Consider the following 17,297-nt stretch of genomic DNA (forward strand, 5'->3'; position numbering starts at 1 on the left):
GTCTCGAGGGGGGCTGTCAAATACGATCAGAGCAGCGAAATGGAGCCTCACATTCCATTCTCAGGTGGGCGAGGGAGATCCTTTTGTTGGTCAACCATGTTGCTTCTGATAACCGAATGCAATTTTTTATTTTATTTTATTTTTATTTTTTTCTCTTTTTTTTTCCCTCTTGACCAGCGAGGCTGCTTTGCCTAGGAGCTCCTTGAGAATCAGCTTTTTTTTTTTTTCTTCCTTTACCTTGCTTTTTTATTATTATTTTTTTTTTTATCTGAGGCCAGAGGGGACCCCAATGATCCTATACCATGGAACACACCCCGGAGAATTTTACCCCAGTCCTTCCCTGCTCCTTCCCCTTTCATTAAGGCCTTGGTCCTGCCACAATGAGCACGTTGTATCTCTGCTAATAATCCCCAATTGGCACACAGCTTCCTTTTGTCTACAGCCTTCTAGGGACATGGAGTGGTTGGGGAGATGAAGAGTGTGGGGTAATTTGGGGAGGTTCGAAGGGCTGAGAGGACCTTGGTCTTTCAGAGATGAAATATGCAGAAAAAGGCATTTATGGGATGGTGGGAGCAAAGGAGGGGGATCAGATTCTAAGTGTTTCACACATGACCAAGCCAACAGAAAGCCAGATAAAAACGTGCTTGCATTAAGCAGGGGAGGTAAGGAGACATACATGGTAATGATTAGATTGACAGAGAGATAGGGAGATGGAGAGAGAGATAGAGGGATGTTTGCTTTGGAGGTATCAGACTTGAGTTACTGATACCAGACTGTCCTGCTGATTTGCCTATCTTGGGGGTCTGGTTACCTGTGATCACCTGGGGTTATTTTGACAGCAGCTAATTAGTGAGAGCATTCCAGCCTTCGACCCACCCTGGGCTCACAGGGGCTTGGAGGTTGGCAAGGAGCACCAGCCCTGCTCCCAAAGCCATGCACAAGGCTCCCGGGCTGCTCCAGAGTCTGACAATCTGGCTCTACCTGTTCCAGCAAGAGCCTGAAAGGTTTGGAAGCATCAGCACAGGGCTGGAGGTTGCAGCTCTGTGGTGCAACAATAACCATAAGCAACCAGTTAAAAAAAAAAAAAATGGAGAGGAAAAAATTGAAAAGACAAGGAAAAAAAAAACCAAACCACTGTTCAAATGTTTTAGGGGAACTTGGCCTTCAAGATTTTACAAGCTGTGTTAATCCAACCTCTTTCAATCCAACATTCCCTCTTATCTATATCACCTTCATGTTCCCTGGCAGGAATTGCCCATTTAATAATTTCCCTCCAATGATCTGAATCACAGCTAATCTGATCAAATGTCTTTTTAGGGCCTTTCATCTTCCCAGGGATGTGTTGACACTAGCACGCTGGTTCAGAGGAAACAAGAACTCAATCAGAACTTCGTTCAAAACACAGATGGGACCCAAACCTGAACCTTTCCTTTAAGATATGCAAAAATGTGGTTAGCTTCTTGTTATTATGCTTTGCATTTGCATAAATCTTTGCATTTTCAGGCCTGATATTTAAAAGGAAAAAAAAAAAAAAAAAAAAAAAAAAGCCAAACAAACCCTGGAGCTGGATTTTGATGAGAAAGAGTGCAGAATCAGCTGGGCATGGGGTTGGCATGGCTCCCCTTGAAGAGGGGCTCAGGCTGTAGATCTGTGGGGCAGCTCCTGGCTGGTATCACTTGCTGTGGTGTGGGTGCCCTCAAGATGCACCTCAGAGCCAACCCCCACCTCATTTCAGGGTTAGAAATGAAAGCCATGATCACCTGAGGCACCCCAGGACTGGTGTTTTTGCACAGTGGGTTTCCTGAGACTTGGAGATAAAGCCACTTGGGAAATGCTGATAAAGATAAGGGGACTTGAGAAACACCAGACATGTCTTTGGGTTTCATTGGTGTATGGCTCCCAACTATTCCTATCAGTCCATAAGTCTACAGTCAAACTGCAGTCCTAGAAATGGATTTTTGGGGAATGGATTTAGTGATCCTTCTGCATCCATGAGATCCCTGGCAACCATTTAAGCTTTGCTCTGGTCCAAAGGAGATCATGCAACCATGCTTTTCTGGAGAGAGTGGATGGAGTTGGTATAGCTCTGGACACATCTTCTCTGTGCAACACAAAGATGTTCTGGAAAGTCCCAGAGATCCCCCCACCAAGATCTACAAGAGTTATAAGCCAAGAGGAGGTGCTGGTAAAAAAGTATGGATGTCCACACAGCTCAGCACACAGGCAGCTTGAGGTAGAGATGTTCTTGTGGAAGGCTTAGTAGAAAAACAGGGATCCAAGAAACCAAGTCCTCCCTTTTTCTCATCTCCTCTGTAACTTTATAGACTGAAAGGAGGCTCAAAGCTCAGGCTGTAGATTTTAAGTTCATAGAATCAGAGAATGATTTGGGTTTGAAAGGACCTTAATGATCATTTTGTTCCAAACCCCTGCCATGGGCAGGGACACCTCCAACCAGCCCAGGTTGCTCCAAGCCCCATCCAACCTGGCCTGAAACACTTCCAGGGATGGGGCAGCCACAGCTTCTCTGGGAAACCTGGGCCAAGGATCTCACCACCCTTATAGGAAATTATTTCATCCTACTACTTAAATTGGGCTTTCTGTCTTCAGCCTGCATGGACAGTTTGCCAAATGTGATCAGGGTCAATAGTCATCATCTTTTGAATGAATCCATGAGACTGTTTTTTTATGTACCACAATATATGAATTTTGTCCATATTTGAAAATGGGGAAACTGAGGCAGAGTTTCAGTGTCACTTCTGCCCAGAGGGGGACTTTGTGCAGCATTTGTAGCCCTGTGTGAGGCAGTCATTAGGCTCTGATCTCCCTAAAGCCTCCAGAGTCTTCTTAAAATAACAGCAAGAACTTCACAGCACGACTGAGACTGCTGTGACTGAGCAGAAAATCAGGGCCAGGGCACTTGGCTACTTGGTGTTTAGACTTGGAGGGACACCAAGAAATGAAAGCTTTAAACAAGCTCAAGATCTCTTCCTAAAGCTTTGGCTTTAGAAAGCATTTTCCAGTATCCCCAGTATGAATACGGCACACGGGGTGTCAAACTGGGGGATGTGCTCTGTGGAATGTTTCACCTTCCCATCAGGAAGCTTGGCTTGTCCCCTGCTTTTATACTCCGTGTGTTGAGTACATCCAAGGCCATATTTTCCTCCTCTCCACTTTTTCTGGTGGGGTAGAAGATGAATTTTTGAAAGCCAAGGGTGGAGCAAAGACCTCTTCTGGGGGCAAGGAGGTCACTGAGGAGCATTCAGTGCCAGGAGATGCTGTAGCAGACCAGGAGATGCTGTAGCAGGAAACCAGGAGATGCTGTTACAGAAGGCCAGGAGATGCTGTAGCAGACCAGGGGATGCTGTAGGAGGCCAGGAGATGCTGTAGCAGGAGGCCAGGAGATGCTGTAGCAGGCCAGGAGATGCTGTAGCAGGAGGCCAGGAGATGCTGTAGCAGGCCAGGAGATGCTGTAGCAGGAGGCCAGGAGATGCTGTAGGAGGACATCAAGAGATGCTGTAGGAGGCCAGGAGATGCTGCAGCAGGTGGCCAGGAGGTGCTGTAGCAGGCCAGGAGATGCTGTAGCAGGAGGCCAGGAGATGCTGTAGGAGGACACCAAGAGATGCTGTAGGAGGCCAGGAGATGCTGTAGCAGACCAGGGGATGCTGTAGGAGGCCAGGAGATGCTGTAGCAGGCCAGGAGATGCTGTAGCAGGAGGCCAGGAGATGCTATAGGAGGATATCAAGAGATGCTGTAGGAGGACACCAAGAGATGCTGTAGGAGGCCAGGAGATGCTGCAGCAGGTGGCCAGGAGGTGCTGTAGCAGGAGGCCAGGAGATGCTGTAGGAGGATATCAAGAGATGCTGTAGGAGGACACCAAGAGATGCTGTAGGAGGCCAGGAGATGCTGTAGCATCAAGAGGCCTGGAGATGCTGTAGCAGATGAGGAGATGCTGTAGCAGGAGGCCAGGAGATGCTGTAGCAGACCAGGAGATACTGTAGCAGGAGGCCAACAAGTTGAATTTTGGTGAGGATGGGTCAAGGAAAATATGAGCACTGGAAACAGGGGCCTCTGTTTCCAGGAGAGGAGCTGCAGGAAGCTGAGGCTGAGCCAGCCAGCTTATGTAAAACCTTTTCAGTTGGTTTATCTGAGATGGGATCCTCTATTGCTACAATCCAGAGGAATGTGGTGAAGCTGAAGCTCGCCTGCCTCCGAGGCCACCAGAGCCAATATTTTGTTTCCAACGTTCCCAGTATTTTCCCCACAAGCAATGTCAGGCTCACAGCAGCCGTGACACCTCTGGGATCCTCCTCCTCCTCCTCCTCCTGCTCCATGGGAACGATGCTTGCTCCCCTCCAGCACTTGGGCACTGTCTCTGCAGTGTGGATGGATCTGTCAGCCAGCATGTGCCAAGGGGTTCCCTGTTCTCCCTCTTCCCCTGGTGCTCTGCCAATATTTAATAGTTCTGATTGGCAAAAGGTTTGGCTTCTTTGTGATCATAAGAGGGGAAAAAAAAAAAAAAAAAAAGCCTTTTAACATTTTTTCCAACCTTCCCTCCTCCTTTCCCTGGGGAGAAATATGTTCTGTGCTCTGAGACATGACCCTTCTTTTTCTTTTTTTTTTTTTTTCCTCATCAAGCATTGCTAAGAGGATTGGTCTCGTGTGATGAGCAGGTTAAGATGAGGGACATCAGCCCCATGGCCTGAACCCTTCTTGGCTCTGGGGGATCCACTGACTGGCAAATTTAGGGCAGAATCCATAAAGGCTGAGTGAGGGGACTGGATTTTTTTTCTGCTGGTATCTGGGACAAGCAAAGCTGCATTTTTTCAGGTGGTCCTCAGTGTCCTAGAGCAGGATTTCAGGGCAATTTAAGCCAAGAGCAAACTCTGCAGATGTTTCTGCAGCTCCTCTGAACTCTGGCTCACCAATCCCATTGGATTTTCATTTCTGCTGTGCCCTGAAACCCACCATCCCCTGGGGTCACCAGCTGCTAAACATCTGATGAAACATCTCAAGGGATCTTCGGAGCTGAAGCCTTCCTCCATCCTTGGCTTCAGTGTGGTTGCAAATAAGGTGTAGACACTGAGTTTTACACCACCTCAGTACTTCAGCTCCTTCCTCCATGGTGAGGAACATTTGGTACCTCCTCTGGCATCCTTCTTTCCCATCCAAAGTGGTTTAGCTTTAGCCAGGGAGGTGTGGATGGGTGACCCTCCCCACAAAGGAGTGGCACAGGTCTCCTCCCAGCCCTAAGTGAGATGGCTCTTAATGGGTTCAAGGAGAAAACCCCCATGTGCTGTGGCAGCTGGGTCCTTCTCTTTACATGGCACTCAAAACCAAAATTCACCTCACCTTGAGTCAGGGATTGGCCTTCTGTAACTTCCCAACAAATTCTTCACCACCTTCCTCCATGGGTTGTCATCTTCCTCTCCTCCTGTCCCCATGATGTCTCTGACCATACAAATCAGGGGAAGATTGAGTTGTTAGGTCAGGCTCCAGGAGGGCTGTGCTGGCTCCAAATACCAGAAGCACTTGTCTGACCTCAGTTTCATTTCCAGTTTCTTGGTTCTTGGGGTTTTATTTAGATTATTTTTATTTTTTTTTAATCCAGAGTCAATGGAGTGTCAACTCTTGTGCAAATCCTAGCATGAGAGCTGTGGGTTTGTACCCCCTGGGGCCAAGGAGGGAATTGAAACCTTTTCTCACACTCCCTGGGTACATGCCCTACCAGACAAATGTTGGAAAGACTTTCCACCTTCTGCCCCTTAGATATGGGTGTCTGGGTGTCTGAAATAGCTGACACAACAGGCAGGTTTCTCTTTGAGCTTTCAAAAACAAAGCTGAGAGAAAACAAGACGTCTCCTCCCTGTGGTCCTGCTCAGCAGATATGGTATTTGCTTCGTTTTAACTCACTTGCTCAGGGACTTGCCCAAAAATCTGTGGTGTTAGAAATTCAAGGCTTGCAGCCACTCCATTGCAGTGTCTTTCCTGGGGTGGAACCAGGAGTAGGATCCTCTGTTGAGGAGCAGACATGGCTGAGAGGAGTGACCAAGATGTGGGAACTCTCTCCTTTCACTCTCCTACTTCTTCAGGAGCAATCTGGGACAAATCCATTCTTCTGTATGTTGTTTACACACTATCCACCCCAAAAAGTCAGAGTTACACTACAAAGGACATGTGGTGACATTATGGTGGCAAGGTCCTGGGCAGTAAGGGGTTGTTGGCATAGGAGGTTTGTCTTCACAGAGCAGAATCAGTAGCAATCTTGGAGACATCAAGGTTCCCCATGGAAAAAAGCTTCCACACTTTCAGAAGGACCATCTAAGAAAGCAGGGTCCATCTCTACTGCTTGGCTGTCTTGTTTAGATGGGATATTTGGGAGGAATTCTTTAGTTTGAGGGTGGTGAAATCCTGGGCCCAGGTTGCCCAAGGAAGCTGTGGCTGACCCATCCCTGGAATTCTTCCAGGCCATGTTGGATGGGGCTTGGAGCAACCTGGGCTGGTGGGAGGTGTCCCTGCCCATGGCAGGGGTTGGAACTGGATGAGCTTTAAGGTCCCTTCCAACCCAAACCATTCTCTGATTCTATGACCTGTTCTCCAGTCTGCTGAGGTCTGTAACACAGAACCACTTCAAGCACCTTCCCTCCCTCCCTCCCTCCCTCCTCCCTCCCTCCTCCTCCCTCCCTCCCTCCCTCCTTCCTCCCTTCCTTCCTTCCTTCCTTCCTTCCTTCCTTCCTTCCTTCCTTCCTTCCTTCCTTCCTTCCTTCCTTCCTTCCTTCCTTCCTTCCTTCCTTCCTTCCTTCCTTCCTTCCTTCCTTCCTTCCTTCCTTCCTTCCTTCCTTCCTTCCTTCCTTCCTTCCTTCCTTCCTTCCTTCCTTCCCCTGCACAGATCTCGCTGCTTTCTTTGAAGGAGCAGCAAGTGGAACCAGCAATCCCCCTTTCTAAAATACCTCCTGGCTTTTTGAGTTGTGGACCAGGACACAGAACTTGAAACTTCATCTCCCAACACACCTGAAGTTCTGTCCCAAGAATCCCTTCTTTCCACCAGACCATTGTGCAGAGAGGAAGGAAAGATCTGGAAGAGGGAAAAGTGGAGACAATAGGGCACAAAGGATGGTGCAAAGGTGGTGAAAAGGCACTGTAGCTTTTTAAGATCAAAATAATCCATTACAATCATCCTTCTACATCACTACAGTCATTCCTCCCTCATATCTGGTAGATCTGCCTGACCTGGGATTAATCATTCAGTCATTCAGAGGAAGATTCAGAGAAAAACAGTCACTGTCTGGGCAGCAGAACCCATGAAACCAAGTTTCATACATTAGACAGTCAAGATATTAATGCAGTTATTCATTTGCCTTCCTCATCCCACATCTTGATGACCTTTTGTTCAGCTCCAACACCTTCTGCTCACAATTCTGCATCATAGAATCATAGAATTGGCTGGGTTGGAAGGGACCTCAGAGATCATCAAGTCCAACCCTTGATCCACTGCCACTTCAGTTCCCAGCCCATGGCACTGAGTGCCACATCCAGTCTCTTTTTAAATATCTCCAGGGATGGAGACATCAGTGAATTAATTTAGCATTGCAGGATCCTCAGGAGATCAGCAGGATTGTCCTCAGGTGTATGGATAAGGAAGCAGAGGCACAGACTGACCAAAGTCACATTAAAAAAACCAGAACAAAACAAAACAAAACAAACAAAAAAAACTGTGAAAGGAGGAAATCAAATCTAAGGCTACCTCATCTTCAGACCTCTGAATTCTCACATGGCTACTCCCCAGAGTAATCTGAGATGCTTTTGCATCCTGAGATGTTTCTGATGCTGGGCAGGGTGGTCAGAGATGCTCTGCATGGGGCATTAAGGCTCCCAACCTCATGGGCTAAGCTCCTCCTGACCCTATTTCCAGAAGTGCTTTGGGGAACAATGAGGGGAAAGCTACAGAGAACCCCTAAAGGGTCTCTGGAAGTCTCAGCACCTTTTTCCCTAATAGCCAATCCCCCAAAAAGCTCTGAAACGAGGGAACTTGGAAGGAGCACCAAACATCCAAGCCCTGTGGAGAAACTTGGGAGCTGGCAGGGATTAAAAAAAATGAAGCCAGAGCTTTGGTGACCTTGAGCTGCACTGAAAGCAAAGTGGTTAAAACGCTCCTAAGTCAACATCCTCGTGAGATACAAGTCCCTATTAACCTCCTCTTGCCAGATGACTTTCCAGAACCTCTCTTCAAGACATAGCTACCTGCTTGCTCTCCTGCTACCAGAACCACCCAGAAAGGAATGAGGCGACCTGCACAAATACACCGCACTTCCCTGTTATCTTTCCTAAGTCTCTCGCATTTTTATATGGCACCTTAATAACCCCTCATTTCCATTACAAGTGCATGCTTTCCTCCTCCTTATCTCTTATCCACTCCTTCTCCATTCCTGCAGCTACATCGCCTCCGGCTCCATCCCGGGGGAGCTCTCGGGAGGTTCGGGTGCACTTAGTAACCGAGGGACAGCCCTTAAACTTCTGGAGATGCGGTCCAGGAGATGGGAATTCTTCCATCTGCCTCCGGATTGAAGTCGGGTGCCTTAAAGTTAGGGGATGTCAACCCGGTGCCCTAATTCCATCGGAGTCATTAGGAGCTCCGGCTGCAACTTTCTCAAGAGACAAACTCCTCACCCCAGAGCCCGGGGCCAGATTTCAGCTTTTTCTCTCTGCTTGCCTGCATTCCCCAGGTTGTTAGGATCAGATACAAGGCTCTTTGCTTCCTGTTGGGTGCTGTTAAGTGGTGGCTGCACTCCACCCCAGGGGAGGCTGCATTTCAAAAAAGCCAAGGGAGTGATTACGGGGCCTATATACAGGGCTGTAAAAAAAGGCATCTGAGCTCTTTCTGGGAAAAAGAAGAGTATAATGGGTGCTTCTGAAGGCAAATCCTGGTAATTACCTACTGGAGATGAAGGCTCGAAGTGAGGAGTTACGGTAACAGACCTGGGGAATAGGCAGAATTTGGGTAGCTACAACCCAAGCTCCTGTAATTCCTCAGAAGATTTAGGGAGGTCCTTCTCCCCTTCTACTTTTCTCTGGATCCAGTTCTGGGCTCCCCAGTTCAAGAGAGACAGGGATCTACTGGAAAAATTCCAAGGGAGAGCTACAGAGATGATGCAGGGACTTAAGCATCCCTCCTATGGAGAAAGACTGAGAGACCTGGGGCTGTTTAGCTTTAAAAAAAGGAGGCTGAGAGGGGATTTTAGGAATGTCCATAAATATCTGAGGGGTGTTAAGAGGAAGGGGACAATCCCTTTTCAGTGGTGCCCAGTAATAGGACAGGGAATAATGGTTTAAACTGGAATGTAGGAATTTCCACCTCAACGTGAGGAGAAACTTCTTGGCTGTGAGGGTGAGGGAGCCCTGGCCCAGGCTGCCCAGAGAGGTTCTGGAGTCTCCTTCTCTGGAGAATTTCCAACCCCCCCTGGATGTGTTCTGTGTGCCCTGCCCTGGGGGATCCTGCTTTGGCAGGGAGTTTGGACTCGATGATCTCTGAAGGTCCCTTCCAACCCCTGACATTCTGTGATTCCTTGTTCTGCTGCCACCAATTCCTGAAAAATGCAGAAATTTTGCAGACTGCGTGTCCTGAAGCTGCCTGTGTTTTGGTGAGCTCTGTAGCTGTATGCACACAGCAGCACCTCTGCTCTGAGCTAACAAAACCCAGGGGGGATCCATGACCTGTGGACTCCTAAGCCAAGACCATCTCCTTCTCATTCTCACACAGGAGAAGGTTTTCTGCACAAACATCATGCCTGTGGATGCTTTCAGGTCATGCCCAGCATGGCAAGGCACAGGAGTTTTCCATGGCATTTGCAAACATCAATTCAGCACCTTCTCAAGCAGCCAAAGGCCTGGATCAGGTCTCTCTTCCTGAGCAGAGGAAGGGGTGATTCCCAAGTGATGAGAGATTCCCAAGGAAGGGGTGGTTCCCAAGTGATCTGAGCAGTGTGCTTCAGCTGCTGTAGCTGTCAGAGAGGGGAAGAAGAAGAATTAGCATCTTCCTCTTCTGTCCATGGCACAGCAGCATATCAAAAGTTTTCAATATTAACTGGAGGAGGAGGTGGAAGGTTTGTCAGATATTCTCTGGTCAGGCTCTACCTCCCTACCAGTGGGTGATGGCACTCATCCCACTGAATGGTTTCCAAGAGAAACCTTTGCCTTTTCCAGACTGCAGGGCTGCTCATCAGTGTCCTTGGAGACACCACACCAGGCTCCTCACCCCTAAGATTTGATTTCTGGATCTTACCTGGTCTTATGCAAGTGCAAGATGCTAAGTGCCCAGCCCTGTTAGAGCTGGAGTGCTCTGCCCATGCTTCCCCAGAGCTCAGGAACTGCCTGGTCACCACTTTCAGCACAGATGCTGAATAAGGGGACTGCAAACTCATATTGTGGAACTGAGGTTTCCTGTCCTGTACTTTTTCTTTTTTTTTGGTTCGAGCCCTTGGTGACTTGCTAACCTCACCATGTGCATTGACAACATGTTCCAGGACATTGCTCATACCTTCAGCTTGTAAGTTCATGCACACTGCTTGATTTGCATACTGTGGGGTTTGGGAGACTTCCCAAAGCAATGTGGGGCTGCACAAGTTCTTGCTTAAGCCTTCCACCCAGCTGGGATTGCTCTGCAAGCAGGCACTTTTCATTTCTCCCCAAGAACATGCTGGCTTTTGGGCTTGGCATGTTGGACTCTCCCCATCTTAGCAAAGCCTGGAAGCATCTAGAAGGTAAAGAATAAGCCAAAATGCCCAGGGAAAGCTCAGATCAGCAAAATATGGTTCAGAGAAGGTTTGGGTGGTTTGGAGTAAGCACCCCATCAGCTGATGAACAGCTCAGAAGCTGGTGAAGCTGCATCAACTGGGAACCTGAGCTTTATGGATCCATTCAGTGCTGTCCCAGCCTGATCATCTGGAAGGTCTCAGGGACAATATTCTTCCTGGGCTAACTGCTCCATAGTCACAAGGTGATATTGAGTGGGGCATGGTAACAGGAGGTTAAGGGAGGACAGTTGCAGAGTTGTTGTGTCTTCTTAGAATTACCTCGAGGGTCTGAGAAGGGCCCAGCCTATGATAAAAATGTCATTTTGCCAAAAAAAAACCCATGGCAATTGCTTTTTCCTCAGACATGGTGTTGAACTCCAGAGTCATTTCTAGAAAGTGAAGGAACATCGTGAAATCAAATCTGGGAAAGGAAGAGTGGAATAAAACCTGGTTTTTTTTTGTATCTTTGCCATTTGCAAAGGAGTTTGAAATATGTGGCTTTCATTTTGGACCAGAAAAAGCACCAGCACCCAGGAAAGCCAGGCTAAAACTTAACTGCCCTGCCCCAACAAACCCCAGCTGAGATGAAAAGCTCCAGAAGGTCTCCACAGAGACCTCAGCTCCTCAGCCCCTAGCCAGAAAATCTTTTGGCTGATGCCACCCACCACCCTGAGGCATTGTGTAGAAAAAGCAAGTTCAAAAACTTTACTGAAGCCAAAGTATATATGACATCCACTGCTCTCCCTTCATCTACCCATTGGGTCATGCCTTTGTAGAAGGATATCAGATCAAGCATGATTTCCCCTTAAATCCATGTTGGATACTCCTGATAACTTTTTTTTCCAAGGGGTTAGAGATGGCCTCCAGAATGAACTGCTCCACCACCTCTCCAGGGATGAGGCTGACTGGTTAGTTAGGAAGGAAGAGATGCTTTGCCTGGTGCTGGTCCCACCACTAAGGGTGAAAACTGTCATTAAGTGTAGACCTGGATTTCCCATCTTATGAGAACACAGCCCAAATTCTGTGCACCAAGACTGGTACATGGTACTACAGAGAACCCTGTGGTATCTTCTACGTGGACTCAAACTCAGGTTTGACCAACTTCTTGTTTTTTGCCATGGCCTCAAACTAAGACCTCAAAGTGACCTTGGTCAAAACTTCTTGGCTGACATCTCTGGTCTTGAATCAAGCCTGGTCCTGTCTACAAAAGAACTTATTTCCTCTGAGCATGAGAAAATGTCTTTGGAGTAGATCCAAGCTGGACCACAGGGAAGAAGAGAGTTTCATAGGAGCATAGAATCATCTGTGTTGGAAAGGAGCTCTGGGATCACCAAGTCCAACCCTTGATCCACTCCCCCCATGGTTCCCAGCCCATGGCACTCAGTGCCACATCCAGGCTCTTTTGAAATATCTCCAGACACGGAGAATCCACTACTTCCCTGGGCAGCCCATTCCAATGCCTGATCACCCTCTCTGGAGAGAATTTCTTCCTCATCTCCAACCTAACCCTCCCATGGCAGAGCTGAAGCCCCTGGCCTCTTGTCTGACTGATAGAGCCCAACCCCCCCGTGGCTCCAACCTCCTTTCAGGGAGTTGGAGAGAGTGATGAGGTCTCCCCTGAGCCTCCTCTTCTCCAGCCTCAACACCCCCAGCTCCCTCAGCCCTTCCTCACAGGAATTCTGCTGGATCCCTTCACAGCCTCCTTGCTCTTCTCTGGACCTGCTCCAGCACCTCAATCTCCTTCCTGAGCTGAGGGGCCCAGAACTGGACACAGGACTCAAGCTGTGGCCTCACCAGAGCTGAGCACAGGGGCAGAATCCCTTCCCTGGACCTGCTGGCCACGCTGTTCCTGATCCAGCCCAGGATGCCCTTTTTGGCCACCTGGGCACACTGCTGGCTCATGTTCACCTTCCTCTCACCCCAAACTCCCAGGTCCCTCTCTGCCTGGCTGCTCTCAGCCACTCCATGCCCAGTCTGGAGCTCCCCATGGAGTTGTTGTGGCCAAAATGTAGGACATGGCACTCATCCTTGATGAACCTCTTGGCCTTCTGCCATGGCCTTGAGAGAAGGTGTTCACAGGGATGCCCCTAACCAGACGTGGTCCCTTTACTGTCCATTTATTCACTGTTTTCTCTCTTTCACAGCCACCAGGGAGTCAGCCTTTGTCCACGCCATCGCTTCGGCCGGGGTGGCTTTTGCCGTCACCAGATCCTGCGCCGAGGGCTCGGCCACCATCTGCGGCTGTGACACCCGTCACAAGGGCTCTCCTGGGGAAGGCTGGAAATGGGGGGGCTGCAGTGAGGACGTGGAGTTTGGGAGCATGGTGTCTCGGGAGTTTGCAGACGCCCGGGAGAACAGGCCGGACGCTCGCTCAGCCATGAACAGGCACAACAACGAAGCTGGAAGGACCGTAAGGACGCTGAGTTTCAGCTCTAATCTTTTCTTACCTGGCACAAATCAACAGGGAAAGGGAGGAGGGGGAATTAACCAAACCTAAATTTGGGCTGGTTTATATCATGAAACAATGGTATGTTCCATGTCACAGTTCTTCTCAGGGGGGTGGCTTGACCTGGGAAAGCTTTAATTTCCCCACCTAGAGGTAAACATCTGCCTTGGAGCCAGTGGATCCATTATAGACAATGGATCAAGGCAGGGAGGTCTGGGTTGTGATGTCACCTCAACTTGAAGGAATAATTTTAAATAACTCACTTAATGATGCTCTAACTCTGCCTGTCCACCTCAGCTGTCTGTAAGAAGGGGAGCTGTGGAGCTGGAGATGTCTGTGCTGTAGACATCTGAAGCTAAGAGAGATGGAATAGGCTTTATGGGGAGGATTCAGCTGCTTAACCTAAATGCATTTTGGTATAAACTGAGATAAACTGAGATATCCTGAAGTACCCAGCCTGTCCTTGGGCTGCTACTGAGAAAGACTCTGTGTGTCCTCCAGGTCCTCTGTCATCTTGGGACAGATGCCTTATGCATCCCTGGAGCTCACAAACAGCATTAGATTCATGGGGTTTGGGAACTGAATCCTACTTTGAGTGTAATTGTTCATTCCAATAATGAATGGAATGGGATCACCACTCTGCTTTGTAAGTTTGAGGGTGGGGGAGAGCAGGAGAGCAGTTCCCACCACCCTTCTTCTCAACACTGCTCCATTTCCCAAGCGGTATTTAAAGGAAAGGAGAGGGAATGTAACTCTGGTCCCTCCTGATTAAAATTAGATCACCCCTCAAAGCCAGTTGGTGTGTTTGAAGGGCAGTCATGGACAAAAAGTATGAGGGAATTGAAAGCAGAAAGTCTTGTCCCCATCACAGTGACTCTGAATCTCTTCCACAAGGTGGAATGATTCCAGTAGGAAGACGTTCCCTTTCTCATCTCAAGAATAGCCAATAAATACCAGTAGAACATAATCCATGGAAAACACTTTGTAAAATTCAGTTCACAAAGCTCCTACTGATGGAGACCACATCCTCTGAGATAACAGCATTTGGGTTTTTTTCACATAATAATCTTGATATAGTTTATCCCCCAGTGGAAGAGAAATACCTCAGTGTAATCAAAAGAGATTAATATGGCTTTTTTCCCCCAGGAGCAGGCCTTGCTTATGCTTAGGACGACATCAAGCTGTGCAATGAGCTGTAGCAAAGCCACCACAGTTGCATCTTGCTTGGAAGCAGCTGTCCCCAGGCAGTCTAGGACTTTGGTGTGAGCTCCTCAGGTGGGGGCTGTCAAGCTCTGCTGGATTTATTCTACCTCACCCCCCAGGAGAGCTGGTTTGAAATAGGGAATGCAACCCTTCCAAAAGAAATACCACCAGAAACAAAAAATTGTCCATAATGAAGATGACCACAAGAAATATTGTGATTTCCTTGAGCACTGGCCCAGTTATTCCAGGTGTCCCAAGGTATCAGGCATTGCTGTTGGCTATTGATGGGGTAGACAATGAGATAAACAGGACTGGGTAGATTGGAAAGAAGGGATTTGTATTCAGATGAGAATCCTTGGTAAAAATGAGCTTTGAGCAAACATCCCTGTGGTCACAGGGCTGCAGAAGGCTTTTTTGTTTGTTTGTTAGAAGCCTCGTTACTTGGCATTGAGTTATTTTTTGGACATTTTGCAGATGTCAGAGATTAGAGAGCAGATGTCACTCTCTGAAATCCTCCTGGTTTTTAAAGCCCTGGTGTTTTCCATACTCACAGTGCCTGCACTTTAAAGGGTAGCTCACCCGTGCTTCCATGCTCAAGTGCTTCCAGCTAAACCTGAGCCATAGGCAATGTTTCATCTTAGTTCCCATATGAACTCAAGCCCTACCACCAGGTAGGCTTTGATTAAGTTGTGCATGATTATATGAACCAAACATTTTGTGGTTCTCTCTCTAATTACCACCTCCTTTGCGGTGGGTGATACTCCGTAAATAACCCAGGAAAGCACCTGGTGAGCACCAAGGTGCTGATTCATGGCAAATCTTTTGGACTCAGGTTGGCACGAGTCTGTTCACGTACCCAGGAAATTTGCTGATCAGTCTGAAAATGCAGATTATCAAGCAAGTTGCATAAGGCTGTCTCCCACCTCGGAATACTAGAGGGCAACACTTGTAGAACTTTGTAGAACTTATAGAACCTTTAAGCTGATTTCAGAAGACCTTAAAAGCCACTAGCAAACTTCTGAGATCAATAATCACCTTGCCATTTATTCCAGTGGTTTATGTTGAGGCATTTCCAAATCAAAAGTTGGGATCCCATATGTAGATAGATAAATAGATAGATAAATAGATATTATTCTTTTCTTTTTTTTTTTTTTTAATGCTTTTAGAAAAATCATGTCTGTCTTAAAAATAAAACACTTTTCAGGCTTCTGAACATAAATACAAACCAGGCTAGAATTTTTTTTGCTCACTGAAAACATACACAAATGGAATTCTGGACCAGAGCATTAGGACATCCCACGTTTTCTTGCTTTCTGGTTGAATAGTTGTATATTTCATTGATGAGAACAATATCTTAGAAGATTTCTGCATTCTTTGCTTCCCTGCCTAGGTGTGTCCAAAGTGTGCTTCTGTTTGATGGGACAACATTCACCCATGAAAGCTGCTAAGACACGTGGTACACACAGAAATCACTGCAGCCCTTAGTGAAAGCACTCGGTAGATGCTTAAAGTTGGGGTGGGAATTAGAGATAGCAATAACAAAAAAAAAGGAAGTTGCAGAGGTTTTATCTGCCTCAGATCCAGCATCTACACAGGGCACTGACTTGAGGTGAATTTTGTCCACAAGTGTGTGACTTTATCTATGAATAAACTGCATTTCTCTAGGAAACCCTGGTTAACAACAGAACACGAGCTGAGTTTTGATGACAAGCTAACGCCTTCCTTCTTCTTTGCTTTTCCTCTCCTTTTTTTTTTTTTCCAGTCTATTATTGAACTCATGCATCTGAAGTGCAAATGTCATGGCCTCTCAGGCAGCTGTGAAGTGAAAACCTGCTGGTGGTCTCAGCCAGACTTCAGGGTCATTGGTGACTACCTCAAGGACAAGTACGACAGCGCTTCCGAAATGGTGGTGGAAAAACACCGAGAATCCCGCGGCTGGGTTGAGACCCTCAGGCCCAAATACAACTTCTTCAAGGCTCCGACTGAGAAGGACCTGGTTTACTACGAGAACTCACCAAACTTTTGTGAGCCCAACCCCGAGACAGGTTCCTTTGGGACCCGTGACAGGATCTGTAACGTCACTTCCCACGGGATTGACGGGTGTGACCTCTTGTGCTGCGGCCGCGGGCACAACACGAGGACTGAGAAAAGGAAGGAGAAATGTCACTGTATCTTCCACTGGTGCTGCTACGTCCGCTGCCAGGAGTGCATAAGAGTCTACGATGTCCACACGTGCAAATAAAGCAGGAAAATCCCTTTGCTGGGCTCCAAGTGGAGGAATGGATTTGAGCCTACTTCCTCTGAGGTTGCAGACATGAGAGAAGCCTCCTTTTTTGATATTAAAAGAATAAAAAAAAAAAACAAACACAACTTTTTTTTTTTTTTTTTTTAAAAAAAAAAAAAGGCTAAAACTGGTTGGATAGAATAGGTCTAATGACTTCTGGGCTATCCTGAGGTACATCTGGCAGTCATAAAAGTTTTGCCCCAATGATGCCTCCCATAGTAGACAGCGGTTTTTCAACCAGCTGAGGCCACAGAGCTGGGAAGGAGACCATCAACAAAAGCCTGGGTTTGCTCTGCTGTCACCCACCTGAAGTGACTCGTGTGATTAAGTGTCCTTTGAAAGACTTGCATCTTCCTAAGCATCTCCTTTTCCTTCAGCCAGGCAGAGGCTGTGTGGAACAACAACACTGAGCTTTCTGAGATCTATCTACACACCCAAGTGGTCAGACTCTGTGTACAATACAAGCAACAACAATAGCAGCAAGAGAGATAAAATCAGATAAATTAATGACTTTAAAAAAAAAAATAATAATAAATATATGTCAATCCTCCTTTGCTTTTGCCCTGGAACTGGAGAA

At 47.4% G+C, this 17,297-nt stretch overlaps 1 protein-coding gene across 1 annotated transcript in view; it reads left to right on the forward strand.

Annotated features, from left to right (window-relative positions):
• Positions 1 to 16,680, forward strand: part of WNT3A (Wnt family member 3A) — a 99,549-nt gene extending 82,869 nt beyond the window's left edge. The window contains exons 3-4 of the mRNA XM_030445317.1: positions 12,932 to 13,197; positions 16,199 to 16,680. Coding sequence (XP_030301177.1) covers positions 12,932 to 13,197; positions 16,199 to 16,678 — 746 coding nt within the window. The 3' untranslated portion in view covers positions 16,679 to 16,680. The remainder of the gene's footprint in view (positions 1 to 12,931; positions 13,198 to 16,198) is intronic.
• The last annotated feature ends 617 nt before the right edge of the window (positions 16,681 to 17,297 follow it).

The sequence above is a fragment of the Calypte anna genome, chromosome 2 (genome assembly GCF_003957555.1).
Source record: "Calypte anna isolate BGI_N300 chromosome 2, bCalAnn1_v1.p, whole genome shotgun sequence".
Lineage (NCBI taxonomy): Eukaryota > Metazoa > Chordata > Aves > Apodiformes > Trochilidae > Calypte > Calypte anna.